Source organism: Cervus elaphus, chromosome 33, assembly GCF_910594005.1.
Source record: "Cervus elaphus chromosome 33, mCerEla1.1, whole genome shotgun sequence".
NCBI lineage: Eukaryota > Metazoa > Chordata > Mammalia > Artiodactyla > Cervidae > Cervus > Cervus elaphus.
The window spans coordinates 46,824,969-46,840,192 of record NC_057847.1 but is presented as its reverse complement, the minus strand read 5'-3'; the positions used below and the strand labels follow the sequence as shown (position 1 = coordinate 46,840,192).

The window sequence follows — 15,224 nt, the reverse complement described above, 5'->3', positions numbered from 1 at the left end:
AGGAATCTCAAATTTAACTCAAACTTGCATCATAGACAAATCCCTTCTTTTTTACTGGCAAAATTGTGATTTGAAAGAATCTCCTTCAGTATTAGTGGAAAGACTTGTTCTTTGTGATTGGGGTCAATGTGTGATATCCTGATGAATGTCCTTACCTGGCTTGAAAGGTTCTTGACTTGCTGGGCATGAATGATCTCCGGAGTGTCAACCACAGAAGTGAAATTGGCTTTTTCCATTTCTGCTGAGTGCTTATACTTAATCTACAAAAGGACCATCCAATAGTTGGGTGAATGTTTACAGTGCACACATTTGTTGGCTCAGTTTGAGTATTAAGTGATTAATATTTCTTTTCTAAAAGGACTCATTATTCAAAATAAAAACAGAAGAGGATTCATTCATCTGCTACTCAACAATTGTTTTTTTTTTTTTTTTCTTGTGTTTATAGCTTTATGCTAAGGAGTGAGATTCGGAAAGAAAGGTTGAGTCCTAGGCTTACTATCTAGTTGATTGGGGAGTGGGTGGGGTGAGGGCTGGTGAGAGTTGTGCAAGGTTTGGGAAAGGAGAAGGAGAGAGATAATCAATGGATAGTAAGGCATTGATTGTTTTCCAAAGAGCTGGGAGAAGGACAGATGAGAGCAGCCCTGGCAAAGGTCCTGGATCCTTTCATCAGAACAGATTCCACCATGCCATTATATGCATCTGACTGTAATTGTGTTCTTATAATCACGGCTACTTTTTTTTTTTTTTTTTGAAAGACTGACATGGAACACTCACCTGACTGGCAATATCTGTAGCATTCCTGGCTCTCAGGAAGTCAGGAGTTTCATTGGCCATGGCATTCAGACCTCTTCCTTTGACTTCCAGCTCCAGATCTCTCTTATATTCTTTCTATAGTAGCATTAAAAGAAAATGTTACTTAGCTGTCATAGCAAGATAATGAATGTGCAGAGTGAATATAGATCCACATAACATGCCACCTGCATTGCTAGAGTCACCTTCACCATCCCTGGGGTAGGATGGAGTGGTGACGACAGAAGACCGCTCTAGAAAACTATTATACTCATGCCAGAACCTCCTTTGGAGCAGTTTCTAGCATTCTCTGCTTAGAACGTTAAAGTATAAAACATATTTTAAATCTGGTTTGGTACATAAATGATTACACTTAGGTGCCCACCACTCCAGTGTGGTGTTTTTATTTAAATGGGCACAACAAATGTATCAAGATTAAATCAAAAGCTATTAGATAAAGAACAGGCATAGCCACTATGGAAACAGTTATCAACTCATCAGAAATCAAGATTTTTATGTAATGATTAATAATCATATTGAACAGAGAATCTGAAATTCAAAAACTTTTTATCACTTTTTAAAAAAATGCTACTTGGCTAGGAAGGAGAAGATACTCGGCTGATCCTGTGCATGCAGTTGGCTGGGTGCCCACCTCGTTGAGGATCTGAGTGGCATTCTTTGCTCTTAGCATATCCGGTGTGTCTTCCATTTCACTGAGACCCTTCCCACGGATGCTTTCCTCTAGATCTTTCCTGTACTCTTTCTATAGCACAAAATACAAGCAACAATGCTCACAAGAAAGCCTGGATTGTTCCTCTTTGCTGAAAAGTCCCTCACCAAAATACTAAACAAAAACCCCAAAACAAACAAAAACCTAATTTCAAACAGTTACAGTTTAGTCAATAAAAAATCAATAAAGGCAGGGTATAAGCTTCATCAGTTAATATCCAATATCAAATAAGAAACTAGAAATTAATAGGATGCTAAGGTAAGCACATTTTATTAGGTATTCAATTAAAAAATTAGGAGAATTAACATGGGTAATAGATTAGGTGCTAGTATGAAACACATGGGAACCCAACTTGGAACCCAAAGTGTTAGGTGGTGGTGAAAATGGTAGGAATACATTGATGAGTGTCAGTGCAATTATTTGGATCAGGAGGGAGAGAAAAGACCGAGTGGGCACTACCTCGCTGGCTATTTTGGTTGCATATTTGACATGTAATAGAGCTGGTGTGACCTCCAGGCCAGTCAGGTTTCTGCCTTTAATGGTCTCTTCATATTCTTTCCTATATTCTTTCTAATGTAAGTAGGAAGGAAAGACAAGAAAGAATATTTGTTACAACTTATTTCTCAACCCTAGGAAGAAAACAATTACATTTTCTTTCTGTGTATGGCTTCTTGATCTTAGTTCTGCTGATAATCACACATTTGAAACATGATTGTTCTGGAAATACCCTGGGTAGAGCAAATTACCCAAGGGAACTTAGAGGCTGAGAACCTTTGGTGGCCTCTCATTTGCCCGTCTACCACTCCCATGGGGGCTGGCTCTCTGAGAGGGGAAGGATGGATGTATCCCCAAGACTCAATCCATTGTCCTCTCTCTTGATGACACTTCTGAAGCAATAAAAGATTCTACTTCTGAATTAGAAGTGACTCAGATGAAGAAAATAAAAAAAAACACTCAGAGGAAGGGAATCTTGAGGGCACCAAATGCAAATTTGCCCTTTCTCATAATCGCAAGTATTATTCTAAATCACTGAACAAATAAGGTGGATAATGAAGTCCAGAGAGGTTATCAGGTTTTGTTCACTGTTGGGAGGAAGGGCCACCACCTCCCCCATCTCTCAAATCCCTGGATGAGGTTGTATGACTGGGAGGCTTGGAATAGACATTGGGACTTGATTTTTGCCATTTTCAATTCCAATAGAATTTGACATCTACAGAAAAGTAAGAATAGTACAAGGATCTCCCACAGATGCTTTTACCCAGGTTTACCAACTGTTTTAAACAATTTAAAATGTTCTGTTATCTGGCATTCTACACACCAGAAAGCACCCCAAACTACTACTTATATTAAAAGCCATTTATCTTTATGGTTGGAGATATGCCCATGGAGGTGAGGCAGAAGAAACCCAAAATAAGCCTGTTTCCCAATGAAGACAGACTTTCTCAGGTTCAAAATAACATTCATTCTTCTCCACTACTGCTTAAAATTTTAATTTTATTTTAGATGCCTCTGCTTACATTTCTAAAATAGGAAATATGACAGTGACTTTTTTGATATTTTGATAAAAATCCTGGTTAAAAGGAAAAAAATCTTCCTTTCTGGGACTGGAGGCTTCCTATTAAGAGAACAATTCAAAGCCAACAGTGGGTCTGCATAGAGGGAACTGATTCAAAGAAAAAATTACATTACATTCAAAATTATTTGTTTCAGTATCAGGAACAGTTTGCTATGTCCTAATTCTGTGAAAAGGGTAGTTGAAATAAAACATATATGGTAAATGTTTATTATTCAGAACATTTTTTTATATATATAATGGAACCGCAGGATTTGAGATACGGAAAAGATTTTGGTAATCATATGTTGAAGAATCCCATCATCCACACCTTTGGGATGACAACAGGCTCAACACTTGTTTGCATTAGCTCGATGGTATATTTGCTGCATGGGGGTTTGTGCAGGACTTACCCCACTCTGCATCTGCTGAGACTCCTTGGCAGTGATGTACGTTGGTGTTTCAAAATCTAGCATAGGCTTCCCTCGTTCCTTTTCGTACTTTTCTTTGTATTTCACCTAGTGATAAAACCCTTATGAGATATCTCTGGCCAATTCTGAGACAGACCAGTTTAACAATAGCATTTTTAGTTGATACATTATGTCCAATTGGGTGGTATCTCATTGCCATGCAAAACAGTTCCCTGTCATGTTTCAGAAAGTAACTTTTTATTTTGGCCTGGCAGGATAACACCATAACTGTCTGCAAGGCATGGTCAGGATTTGTGTTCAATTCAAGGAGACAAAAGGATCACTGCAGAAGAATCAGCCAAGACAAGCATTGAGACAAGGAAATTCACAGAAAACTGCCCACAGAGAAGGTTCGCCGAGATTTGATGTGTATAGATGTGAATATTTTAGCCTGAGCATCAGCCAATATTTCCCAATGGGGAAGAAAATAGCTGAATTTGTGAAATAGAAGGTCATGTGGCAGCGAATTCCTTCCCTGAGTTCTTTCCTGTGAGAATCTTACTTGTATAAATTTTGCAATTTCTTCCACACCCAGAGACTACTTCAGTGGTGACCTGATCATATCACTCCTCTGCCCCAAATCCTCCAAAGGCTCCCTATCATTCTTAGTAATATTTTCTTTTCTTTTTTTTAAAAAAATATATTTATTGATTTATCTGGCTATATCAGGTCTTAGCTGCGGCATGTGGGATCTTTAGTTGCAACATGTAGGACCTAGGAATCAACCCAGGTCCCCTGCATTGGGAGCACGGAGTCTTAGCCACTGGACCACCAGGGAGGTCCCACTAATATTTTCTAAGGGGTCTGTCTCCTGGTGATATAATGTTTATGCTTCCAGTCCCTGTGAGTAACCTGAATAACACATACTGCATGCCTACACACTATTTCTCCAATGTATGTAAATATTGTTATCATTCATAACATGAACATTTGTTTCCACATGTTGCTAAATTCCAAGCCCATAATATCCTTGGGCATTTTCACAAGCAATTGTTGCTACAAGTGTAACTACTGTCCTCTAGGGGAATCCATGAAAACTTTTGACATTGTAGGTGAATGTGCAAGAAAAAAGACAGTCTTGGTCAACTTACGATACTCTGTAATTCTGTGGCCTCTTTTAGATGAAGCTGCTCCAGATTGTCAGGTATTGTGTGGTAGTGGCCTTTACTCTTCTCATAGTTCTTCTTGTACTGGTACTGAGGGGAAGGAGTCCAAAAAAATGCACATTGATGGCAAAGCTGCTCCGCATTCCTATTTTTCTCTTTAGGTTGGATATTTACACAGCAGCAGCATTGTGATCAAATGAAAATTAGCAAACACTACATAGGGGGTTATAAAAACATTTTAAAGGATGAAAATACATGTTCAGTATTGTCAGTTAATAAATACAAGGATGTAAGCACTTAGATTATATGGCTTATTCAAAGTAGGCTTTTAAGAGTGAAAAGTTGAAAGAAACTATTCCAAGTGTTAAGTCTATGTTTTTAGAAGGAGGAAAGGGAGTGGTTAATTGGGAGAAAAGGAAGTTAAAATATTCCCCAAATAGAAGCATTTTTATCATCTGAGAGGTGTTGCAGTCCGTGGAGCACTGGTAGATTAATATTGTCATTTGGAAGAATGCACTCAGAGAACAGACATGCTTTCGGTAGCGGAGAAGGAGATGCATGTGACCTCAAAGAAGGGATTTAGCTGTAAATGGGTGAAACAAGCTGTTTTTGGAGCAAACGACTGAGCTTACAGAACTGGCAAGGTGGCTTGTATTCAAGACATGGTTCATTATCAGAGATTCCTTCATGTCAGTCACAGGTTTGTGAAGTTTCTTCAAATCAGCCTTATACTTAACCTGTGCCACAGTAAGGGGAAAAAGAAAATCATATAAATAGGAAATGGAAACTGGTACTAATGAGACCATAATAAGATATCTCATCCTGAAAGAAATGCTGGAAATGGTGATAAAAAACCATAACTCATTTACAATAGTCCAAAACGGGAAACAACTCAAGTATCCATTGACAGATGAAGGGACAAACACAGTGTGATATACACATAAAGTGGAATACTATTTAACCATAGATAGAATGAAGTTCTGACATACACTATATATCACGGATGAACCTTGAAAACATTGAGCTAAATGAAATAAGCCAGATCAAAAAAGGACCAATATTACATGATTCTACTTACATGAAATCTCTAATAGGCAAATTTATAGGGACAGAAAGTAGATTAGAGCTTACCAGGGCTTGGTGGGAGAGAGAAAAGGAGAGTTACTGCTTAATAGTTACAGAGTTTGTGTTTTGAGGTGATGAAAAAGCTTTGGAATTAATAGTGGTAGTTGGACAACATTGTGAATGTAATTAATGCCACTGAATTACATACTTCAGTCAGTCAGTTCAGTCGCTCAGTCATGTCTGGCTCTTTGTGACCCCGTGAATCACAGCACACCAGGCCTCCCTGTCCATCACCAACTCCTGGAGTTTACTCAAACTCATGTCCATCGAGTCAGTGATGCCATTCAGCCATCTCATCCTCTGTCATCCCCTTCTCCTCCTGCCCCCAATCCCTCCCAGCATCAGGGTCTTTTCCATACTTAAAAATACTTAAAATGGCAAATTCACATTATATATTTTACTACAGTTAAACAAGCACATACCTCACTTGCAAGATTATTAGCATCTTGCATGACTTTGTAGAGCTGGCTATCTTTTGGATTGTATTTTGGTGTCTTGCCCTTCTCTTTGTTGAAATTTTCTCGGTATTTAACCTAATAGCAAATGCAAAAATCCAAATTATTCCTGAATGTCAGTTTATTTGAAGGCTGAGGAACAGGGGAAATGTAAGTGCAAAAGAATATATGTTACACATAAAGTGATCATATAATTTATTATCCAAAGTAGGCCACTTTTAAGAGTAAAAGGGAGCATTATTAATAATTATGTAGAGACAACAGGCAATTGAGTATAAGAACAAATGACATAGTATTTGTTTTGCTCATTTTTATATTATCCAGGGGTATGAAAGATTCACTTCCTTTTGATGAAAGACAAAAATGCATGGGAAAAGGCTTCTGGCTAAATTCAGAGACATGATCTAATATATTTGATTTGAAGCATTTCAGTCTTCCTAACTAGCAAAACCAAAAGCATTTTAGGTCTATTACCAGGAGTTCAAAGAGGCTTTATAAATGATCAAGATAGTGAGAAGTAAGGAATCTGTTGAATTTAGGAGAATTTATTATTTTGTACTTTAGCTATATCATTTTAATTGGCAAAATATTGGCATAACTTTTGAGTAAAAGAACAGAATTTGGGGGTTAATGGCTTTGATATAATTTCAGGTTAGAAGGAGGAAAGAAGTGAGATAAATTTAACATAAAGAGAAAAATAAGATTAAATATATTTTACTTGCAGAATATATAAAAGAAGATGCAAAGGATTAAATAAATTCAATTTAAAAAATAAATGCAATGCCTGGCACTAATAGTTGCTTAATAAATGTGATTTGATTGATGAAAGAAAGAGACAGTCATAATGCCTAAGCAAAATAGCTAAAGATGAGATTTACTTATAGGAATATTCAATAGAATAAACTGAAAGTGACAGAAACACTTACTTATTGAAGAACAGACTGATTCCTTTGACACTAGGATTAACACCAGAAATAGAACCCTACTAGTTACTTATTCTGGGCTTCCCTGATAGCTCAGATGGTAAAGAATCCGCCTGCAATGCAGGAGACCTGGGTTCAGTTCCTGGGTTGGGAAGATTCCCTGGAGGAGGAAATGGCAACCCACTCCAGTATTCTTGCCTGGAGACTCCCCATGGACAGAGGAGCCTGGCGGGCTACAGTCCATGGGGTTGCAAAGAGTTGGACACAACAGAGTGACTAAGCACAGCACAGTTACTTATTCTAGGAAGAAAGAAAAATGAGCTCTTTCTAGATGTTAGCCAGCTAAAAGGGCAATATTTGATGCTCTGGGACACCTAGAGTTTCTGTTGTTGGTAGAATGAAAGACTTGCTCATTCAAAGTTAGCACACCAGAATCTGGTTGCCCAGATATTTCACACCATAGACACTTAAAATCAGTCCCCTCATGCTTCATCACTTTCCTTCCCCACGACTTTCCACATCCAGCAGGACAGGCACAACAGGAGGCCACTCGAGTGCTAAGAACAATGAAGTCTGCCACATTAAAGGAAAAGCATTCACGGTGCTAAGACATTTATTTTGAACCAATCTCCAGTGAAAACGCACGGACAAAATAAGCATGCAGAGCAGTAGAGCAGGATGCGGGCACACCGCGTCAGACACACAACAGAGGAAGCAGAAACTGCAGAACAGAAAGACACAACATAAACAAATGCTACAATGGCTCTTCTCTGGAAGGAAATTCACCCCCCAAATAAAATGAAAAGCCTGCTAAAGAAAGGCAGGCGTGGTGAGCTGGTGTCTGGACCAAGAGAACTTTTCCTAAGGATACAGAAGCCCTAAGAATAGGGCTTATCCCAACAGCTGAGAAACAGAAAAGCAAAGTCAGGTAGATGTGCAGAGGCAAGACTGGGGAAGAAAAAATGCAAAGGCCCATCTCTGATGCGAATAAAACCCATTTCTTTAGAAGAGTGCTAAAAACCCTTTATCTTTTAGAAAATAACTCACGTCTGAAAAAAGTACTTGAAGAGCAGCTTTCTACTGGCCTTTCAGTTCATTTTTCTTCTGTTAATTTTAAGCAAATTTAAATTTCTAACTTTTTAATTAAAAAGTTGTGCCTCCTCTTTCCACAAGAAGGCCCCAAGCAAATGCAGTCGAGCATAACTACTGCCAGGAATAGGAGCCACCACGTCCAACCTTCCTTTTTGACTAAATCTTCTTAAGCACTACTCTATTTTGCATGATAAGGACACATATCAGATTCAGGACTTCAAGAATTCTTAGAAAGGTGTGGGATTAGGTGGGAAGTACAGTACCCACATTCATGCAGCATGTGGAATGGAAGAGCCTTCCTTCTCTTGTTTACCAGGGAAACCTGAGATGCGACTACACAGGGCCATGTTGCAAATGGCAACATCAGTGTCCATAATCCCAGCAGGCTCAGAGAGTGTGGGAAAGAGGTTTTTAATCAATTTTTTCAAAGTTCCATTGAATACAAAGATCTAACATCCATTTCTACTTCTTTGCAGAGACTTGAACAGGACAATAATATTGGCGCTTCTAAAGACTAAAGAGCAGGTTCAAAAATTAGAACATTTCTTGCTATTGAGACTATAAGACATAGGGTGAAAGCTACAACTGAAAACATTTTGAGCAGTTTATACTGTTGATTTGGAGTATGTCTGAACTGAGAGACCATAGTAAAGTAGTATAAAGACCATAGTAAAGTCTTATATGTATTAAATGCCAATGACAATCATAAGCAGAGGCTTTCTTTCCTGTGGTTGGAGATAAGATGCCCAGTCTATTTTCACTTCATCCTTTGATCGGTGTCAACAGCCTAAAGAGGTTAGTAGACCATCTCAAAACTACTCTACCTTCCTACTCTGGAGGTATGTTCCAGGGGGAACGTTTCATGCAGGAAAAGATGGGTGTGTGCAAAAGTATATCCCCTGACAAATTTCCACAGCATTCTACACATTCCAACACAAGACCAACAGAAGAAGAGTGCATCTTGGTCAGTCCCCTGACCAAGGCTAAGAAGGTAGACAAGAGAAAGAGGAAGACAGAGATACGGGCTTGCTGGTGCTGGTCTTACATCACTGATGAGCACATTAGTTCTCTTAAGCTGCCTCATCATAGGGGTGTCATAAGATGCGGCGCCGTGCCCGTGCCCTCTCCTTTGGCCTTTGATGTATTCCACCTAGAGTGCCAGCAAGACAGCAAAGTCAGAATGGGCAGGGCCCACACAGATGGGGTCTCCTGGACCAGGGGCCTCACCAGGAAGCTGTCAGTCCTGAGGAAGCCTTTCCCAGGAAGTAATCCCAAGAAGGGGAGCTCATAATACCACCTGGTCGGGTGTCATTCTTCACATCACAGGATTCACCTGAGGTTAGAAATACAGGCCTCGCTCTTTTCAAACCAGCGAAGTCTTCAAGATTTCAACTTGTTTTTAACTTGCTAATAAAATGAGCTTGGAGATTTAAAAACACATTGAAAGTGTTTTAAATCGAAAAGTTCTTGTTACATTTAACTATTCTTAGAGATTCCACTACTTTTTGTGGGTGATTTCATATATTTGTTTCAAGTATTTATACCATTCCATTAATTTGTAATAAAAATACTGCATTGGCATTTTAAATTTAAAAACTTAAAAAAAATCATATTTGCTTATCATTCAACATCTGAACTTTTTGTCTCTTCATAATTCCCATTTCTTTTGTCACCTGACATTACTACTTGTATCTTCCAAAAGATTGGGATTCCATGTTTGGCATTGCTGAAAGGCATATGTACAACCACCAAAGGTATCCTAAACCTATTTCTTCAAACAAATACTTGAGAAAACAGTAAAGAAGAAGAAGATAAATAAATATTAAAGAAAAAAAAGAAGAAGAAGGCAGGATCTCTGAATTGGAGAAGAAATAAGATATTCTTGAGCTCGTCCTTCTGGAGTAAAACTTGCTCTCTGGAAGATCTGGTGGTTGATCATGGAGTCTCTGATCTAATGTCTGAAAACTTGTCATAACTCAGGAGTATTCTACATAATGAGTCTAACAAGGGAAATTAGGTAATGGGGCAATCAATTTTGGGCACATTTCTGAGTCCATCTTCTCACTAATATGAAATCTGCTAGCATTAGGCATTCCCCCTCAGCTCCCTGTGCATACCTCAATCAGACACAACCCCAAATTGTAATTATTTATCTGTAGACATAGAGTCTGAGGACATTTATTCCCCCTAGTTCCTAGCCCAAGCTTTCAATATATGTTTGTTAAATAAAAAAGTTAAAGTGACTGTATCTGATAGAAATTTTCAAAGCTTTTCATGATATAATTTTCAAAGCCCTGAGTGCTATCAAAGACCCGGTATCTCTTTGATCACTAATACTGCACTTTCTTTCTGGGAATCACTTCTTCCTGCAGGGTTTCTAAACATCTCCTCACATTAGAGCGACTGCTTGCCCACGTGCGTTACCTGGCTGCTCAGCTTGGCTGCCTTCTTGGCCATTTCAATGTCAGGGCGACCAAGCATGCTGAGTCCATGGCTGCCTTCCTTGCGGTGCTTGGCTCTGTACTCCACCTGAATCAAAGAAAACCCAAATGGACAACATGTTCTAGGTGGCGGTGCCTTGTACTACCTGCTCGCGATGCCTGGTGGACTGGCAACGTTTTAACCACCCACTTACCTCGCTGGCCTGTTTGGCAGCCTGCGTGGCCTTCTTGATGTCTGGCCGATCGGCCACTGTGGTGTAATGCAGGTTTTCTTTCGCATCTTTTTTGTAAGCGACCTTCATTTGGAGAAAGAAAACATTTGCTCGTTTGAGAGACAGACTTTCTGAAGGGAACCTTTTTGATTAAAACCAAATCAATCCCACCACCACATATTTTAAACCACCAGATACAGAAATTCGGGTGACCCCTCCCTGGGCCCAGCCCAGCATGCACCAGTGTGGGAATCCCCGGTGCAGGTGGGCCCCAGAGAGTGAGAAGAGGAACTCACGTTACTCTGCTTCTTGGCCACGTCCATGGCGTGTTTCACATCTGGGGGCTCCAGCATGATGGAGTAGTTGGATTTGCCTTTCTCCTTGACAAACTTCTTCTTGTAATTTGTCTGAAAAGAGCCAGAATTACTTAGGTGAGGAGGGGAAGTCGGGAACAGAATTGTTTTACTTGAAGAACTGTGAGAAGATCTCAAGGAAAATCCATTGTTCCCCATTTTGCTGTCATTTTGGAACTGGAGTGTCTTGTCCGTATTCTAGTTCTTCTCTTTCATTTCTGTCCTGGTACCTGACATTGAGCCACATACCAGTCTTTAAAGAATGAGTTACAAGCAAAGCAAACTCTTTCATTCATCTTTTTAAAATAAAGGGAACCTTATAAGCCTCATAAATACAAATTATTAAATATATTATTTATTATAAATACATGATACAATAATAAATACATGATTATTAAAGGATTATCCATAAGGATGTAGTGGGCAGAGATTAGGGAGATATGAAGACGTGATTTTGATTCTCTAAAATTGTTCAGCAGTTTAAGGAGGAGAGAGATGATGAGAAAGACAGATTTTCACTATCAAAGCTTCCTCCCTTTATTGCCACTAGGGTAGTGATATCTTTATTGCCAGACAAGACATCCTATGGTAAAACCCATATCTGCCACAGTTGGCAAAACTGGAAAGGCAATAAATATTGAGTCTTTATTATCATTACTATTTTTGGTTGCACCATGTGGCATGCATGATCTTAGTTCCCCGACTGGAGATCAAACTCTGCATTGGGAGCATGGAATCTTAACCACTGGACCACCAGGGAAGTTCCTACTGAATTGTCTGTTAAGCCAGTGTTCAAAGTTCAGATATAGGTACTGGCTCTAAGAATGAAGTGACATAAAAGAAAGTGTGTGTGAGCAAAAACATGACTTTCAGTCTTTTGCTGGATGCTAAGGTAAAGTGGCATTGCTGCAGCCAAGAGTCCTGGGGCTGGGCGCTTACATCACTGACGTTCTTGGTCACTTCTTTGACATGAATAGTGTCCCGGGTCTCTGGCAGCGTCGTGTATGAACCCTGCGCCAAGTGCTTCTTCACATACTGCTTGTACTTGTTCTGGGAAAGCACAGAGAGCTTGTTACAGTGCCGGCCTGGGGCGTCAGCCCGGGACAGAAGGCGAGCATATGGGCTGCCGGAGGGGTACCTCGGACACCAGGCCGCTGACTGTCTTTGCCAGGAGGATCTGTGGCGTGTCGGGCACGGCATGGCAGCTTCCTCTTTCCTTGACGTGTTTCTCTTTGTATTTCAGCTGCAGGGGTGAGAAAAAGGCATTTCTTCAGTTCCTCTGAGTCTCCTGCATATTTTTTATCAAGCTCCTGAGTTACTAAACAGAGCTGGGAGAGTAGCATCATTGACATAGTTAGAAACAAATTAAACTCAGTATAAGATTTGATGTTTAGAAATCTTGGGAAATACCAAAAAAGGATTTTCTTTATCTCATGCAAGCTGAGGCTTTAATAACAATCAGAATGAACATTATGATGAATCTTTATATGTGCAGCTTTAGTTCAGAGCACTTTGAAATGTCATCGGACCCTCCCCCAAGCCCTGGGAGGCATTATTAGTCCTCCTTTCCAGCTGAGGAAACAGGAAGCATAGGAAGACTGTGACCCCACGAAAATGAGTATATTCCCTTATAGAGTCCAGCCAGGCCCTCAGATCCCCAGTGCTGGCTGAGAGGGCTGGCTCGTGGAGCCTCTGTATCAGGCCCGGCCACCTGACTGTAACAGCTTCCCGCTGCTGCCACCCTGCTCTGCCAAGTCACTGCTGTGGGCTCCGGTCAGCAGCCCTCCCCAGTCCTGGGTGCCCTGGGGACTGGGCTTCAGAAGGCCAGGCCTCTGGGAAGGGACCGCATGCTTACATCACTTTCGATTATAGAATTCTTCAGGGCCAGCACCATGTCTTTATCATCCGTGACGGAAAGCTTGCAACCCTTGAGGTACTCTCGGTCCAGCTTGTATTCAAACTATAACAGAAGAAAGGCAGAGGAAGCTGGAAAAGGGTGCCAGGCACAGGAGCAAGCTGGTATCTGGTTAAATTCCTAGGGAGTCTCCTTCTTGAGGACACTATGAGGATTCACTGCCAGGATGGGGGCAAGGGTTTCCCGGCTGGGTCCACTGCAAGCTGGGCTCCTCCTCGCCAGCCCCAAGGCCAGGACAAAGCTTTCCTGGTCCTCCCCTGCCTCCCTCAAGAGCCATTAGTGTTTGGGCTCAGCCATGTGAGACCAAGCTGTGTGGCCAGGTCTACTTCCTGAGCTTGCCTCTCACACTTCACAACCCTCCTGTCCTTCTTGGATCTCAGACGAGCTAAGGTTAACACAGTGACAGCGGTAATTATGGATAATGAGGAACGTTTCTGCCCTGGGTATGTCATGCAGTTCTGTCTCTCTTATCTCACATCGCTCTGCTGCAGGGTCGACTTAGCAGCCTGGATGAAGTCTGGGCGGTCAGGGGTCCATTTCCAGTAGGCTTTGGTGGCTTCATACTGCTTCTTGTAGTCCAACTGTTTTTAACAAGATAGAAACAGGTCAGTTCATTAAGTGGCCTGAATTCACACCCACACACGCAGCACAGAGGGACTCAGCTTGCATTTTAACATTTAACAAATCATGGTTCTTTATGCAAGAAGAGAGCCCCAATTAAAATTTCTATACAATTTACGCAACTAGTTTTGTCATCCTATGGGACCCCTGGGCCTCAAAATAGAAGCTAATAATTTTTAAAGGTTCCAGATGAAATGATTTTTCAAACTCTGCCAGGGCAGTTTAATTATTTTGAGTCAAGTACTTTTAACTTCTAACTAAATTCAGACAACTTTAAAAAAATTATTAAACACTTTTTATTTTCTGCCAGGCATTTCTCAAAGTGCTTTATAAATATTAACTCATTTAATCTTCATCACAACTTCATGAAATCAGCAGCTGAGGAACTGTCTAGAGGGGCTAAGTAAGCTGCCCAGGTAAGACAGCTAGGGAGCAGTGGATCTCGGGTTCAAGCCCAGGCAGCCTGACTTCAGAGGGTGTGTGTACTTGCTAGGTTTGCGTTTGAGTTGGAGAACTGGCTACCTCAGGCTGAATCTGAGTAATAGAGTGTATGTAATTTCATTTGAGTGTCCTTGCCCTCACTATCAGCCACATTTCTTCACTCTTTTTGTTCTCCTTTTTCTTGGTCAAGGTATCATTTGTGTACAGTAAGATACACATGCTTTCATATATTAATTTTGATCAAATTTTTTCCATTTCATTGTGAAAATCTTCAAGCATATGGAGAGTTGCAAAAAAAAAAAAGTTTCATGAATCTTACAGAGAATACCCATATACTCAGCACCTAGATTTTACAATGTACATTTTACTGCATTTGCTTTGTCCCACATCTATTCTGCTACTTATCTCTCGGTCCATTCTCAGGACACCTGTGAGCTCCCTGTCAGCCCCTAAAGGCATTTCAGTTTGTTTGCCCTAATAAATACAATTCTCTGTGGCACTAGTGGTCACAGCTTGGATTTTATAACCTTTAATTATATAACCACATATATTTTTAAGAAGTCAATACTTATCTAAATGCATAAAAAATGTTTCTGTGGTTGAGGCCTTAAGATGCCCCATCACACACAAAGAAGAATCCGCACAGAGAGACATGAGCTGGAGGAAGGTCTAGGTCAACTCCTGACAGCATCAAGCAGCTCAAGTGTTCTCTTTGTTCAGAAGAAGCAGGCTCCAGAGTTTGAAGCAGGAGAAGAACAAAATGACTGGAGACACTTTCAAAAATGTAACCTTCATTTCAGAATTAAACTCCCATTTCTCAGTATCCTGACACAGCGGCTGAGTGGGTACAATATCCATGGGCCACCCTTGCTTTTTCCCACCTTTCCCTGATGAGAACCATAGGAGCATTTAGAGGTCAGCGTTATCACTCATGCTCCAGGGCCGCCCAGCCCCTGATCTGGAGTCACTAGAATGCAACCACCTGAAGTGATGCCAAAA

General features: G+C 40.5%; 1 protein-coding gene across 1 annotated transcript in view; it reads right to left on the bottom strand.

The window, feature by feature from the left end:
• The window catches only part of NEB (nebulin), a 220,594-nt gene that overhangs the window by 21,887 nt on the left and 183,483 nt on the right, over positions 1-15,224 (bottom strand). The window contains 15 exon segments of the mRNA XM_043894059.1: positions 156-260; positions 775-888; positions 1,442-1,552; positions 1,979-2,089; positions 3,485-3,589; positions 4,633-4,737; positions 5,280-5,384; positions 6,195-6,305; positions 10,667-10,771; positions 10,878-10,979; positions 11,192-11,302; positions 12,188-12,298; positions 12,387-12,491; positions 13,104-13,208; positions 13,640-13,744. Coding sequence (XP_043749994.1) covers positions 156-260; positions 775-888; positions 1,442-1,552; positions 1,979-2,089; positions 3,485-3,589; positions 4,633-4,737; positions 5,280-5,384; positions 6,195-6,305; positions 10,667-10,771; positions 10,878-10,979; positions 11,192-11,302; positions 12,188-12,298; positions 12,387-12,491; positions 13,104-13,208; positions 13,640-13,744 — 1,611 coding nt within the window.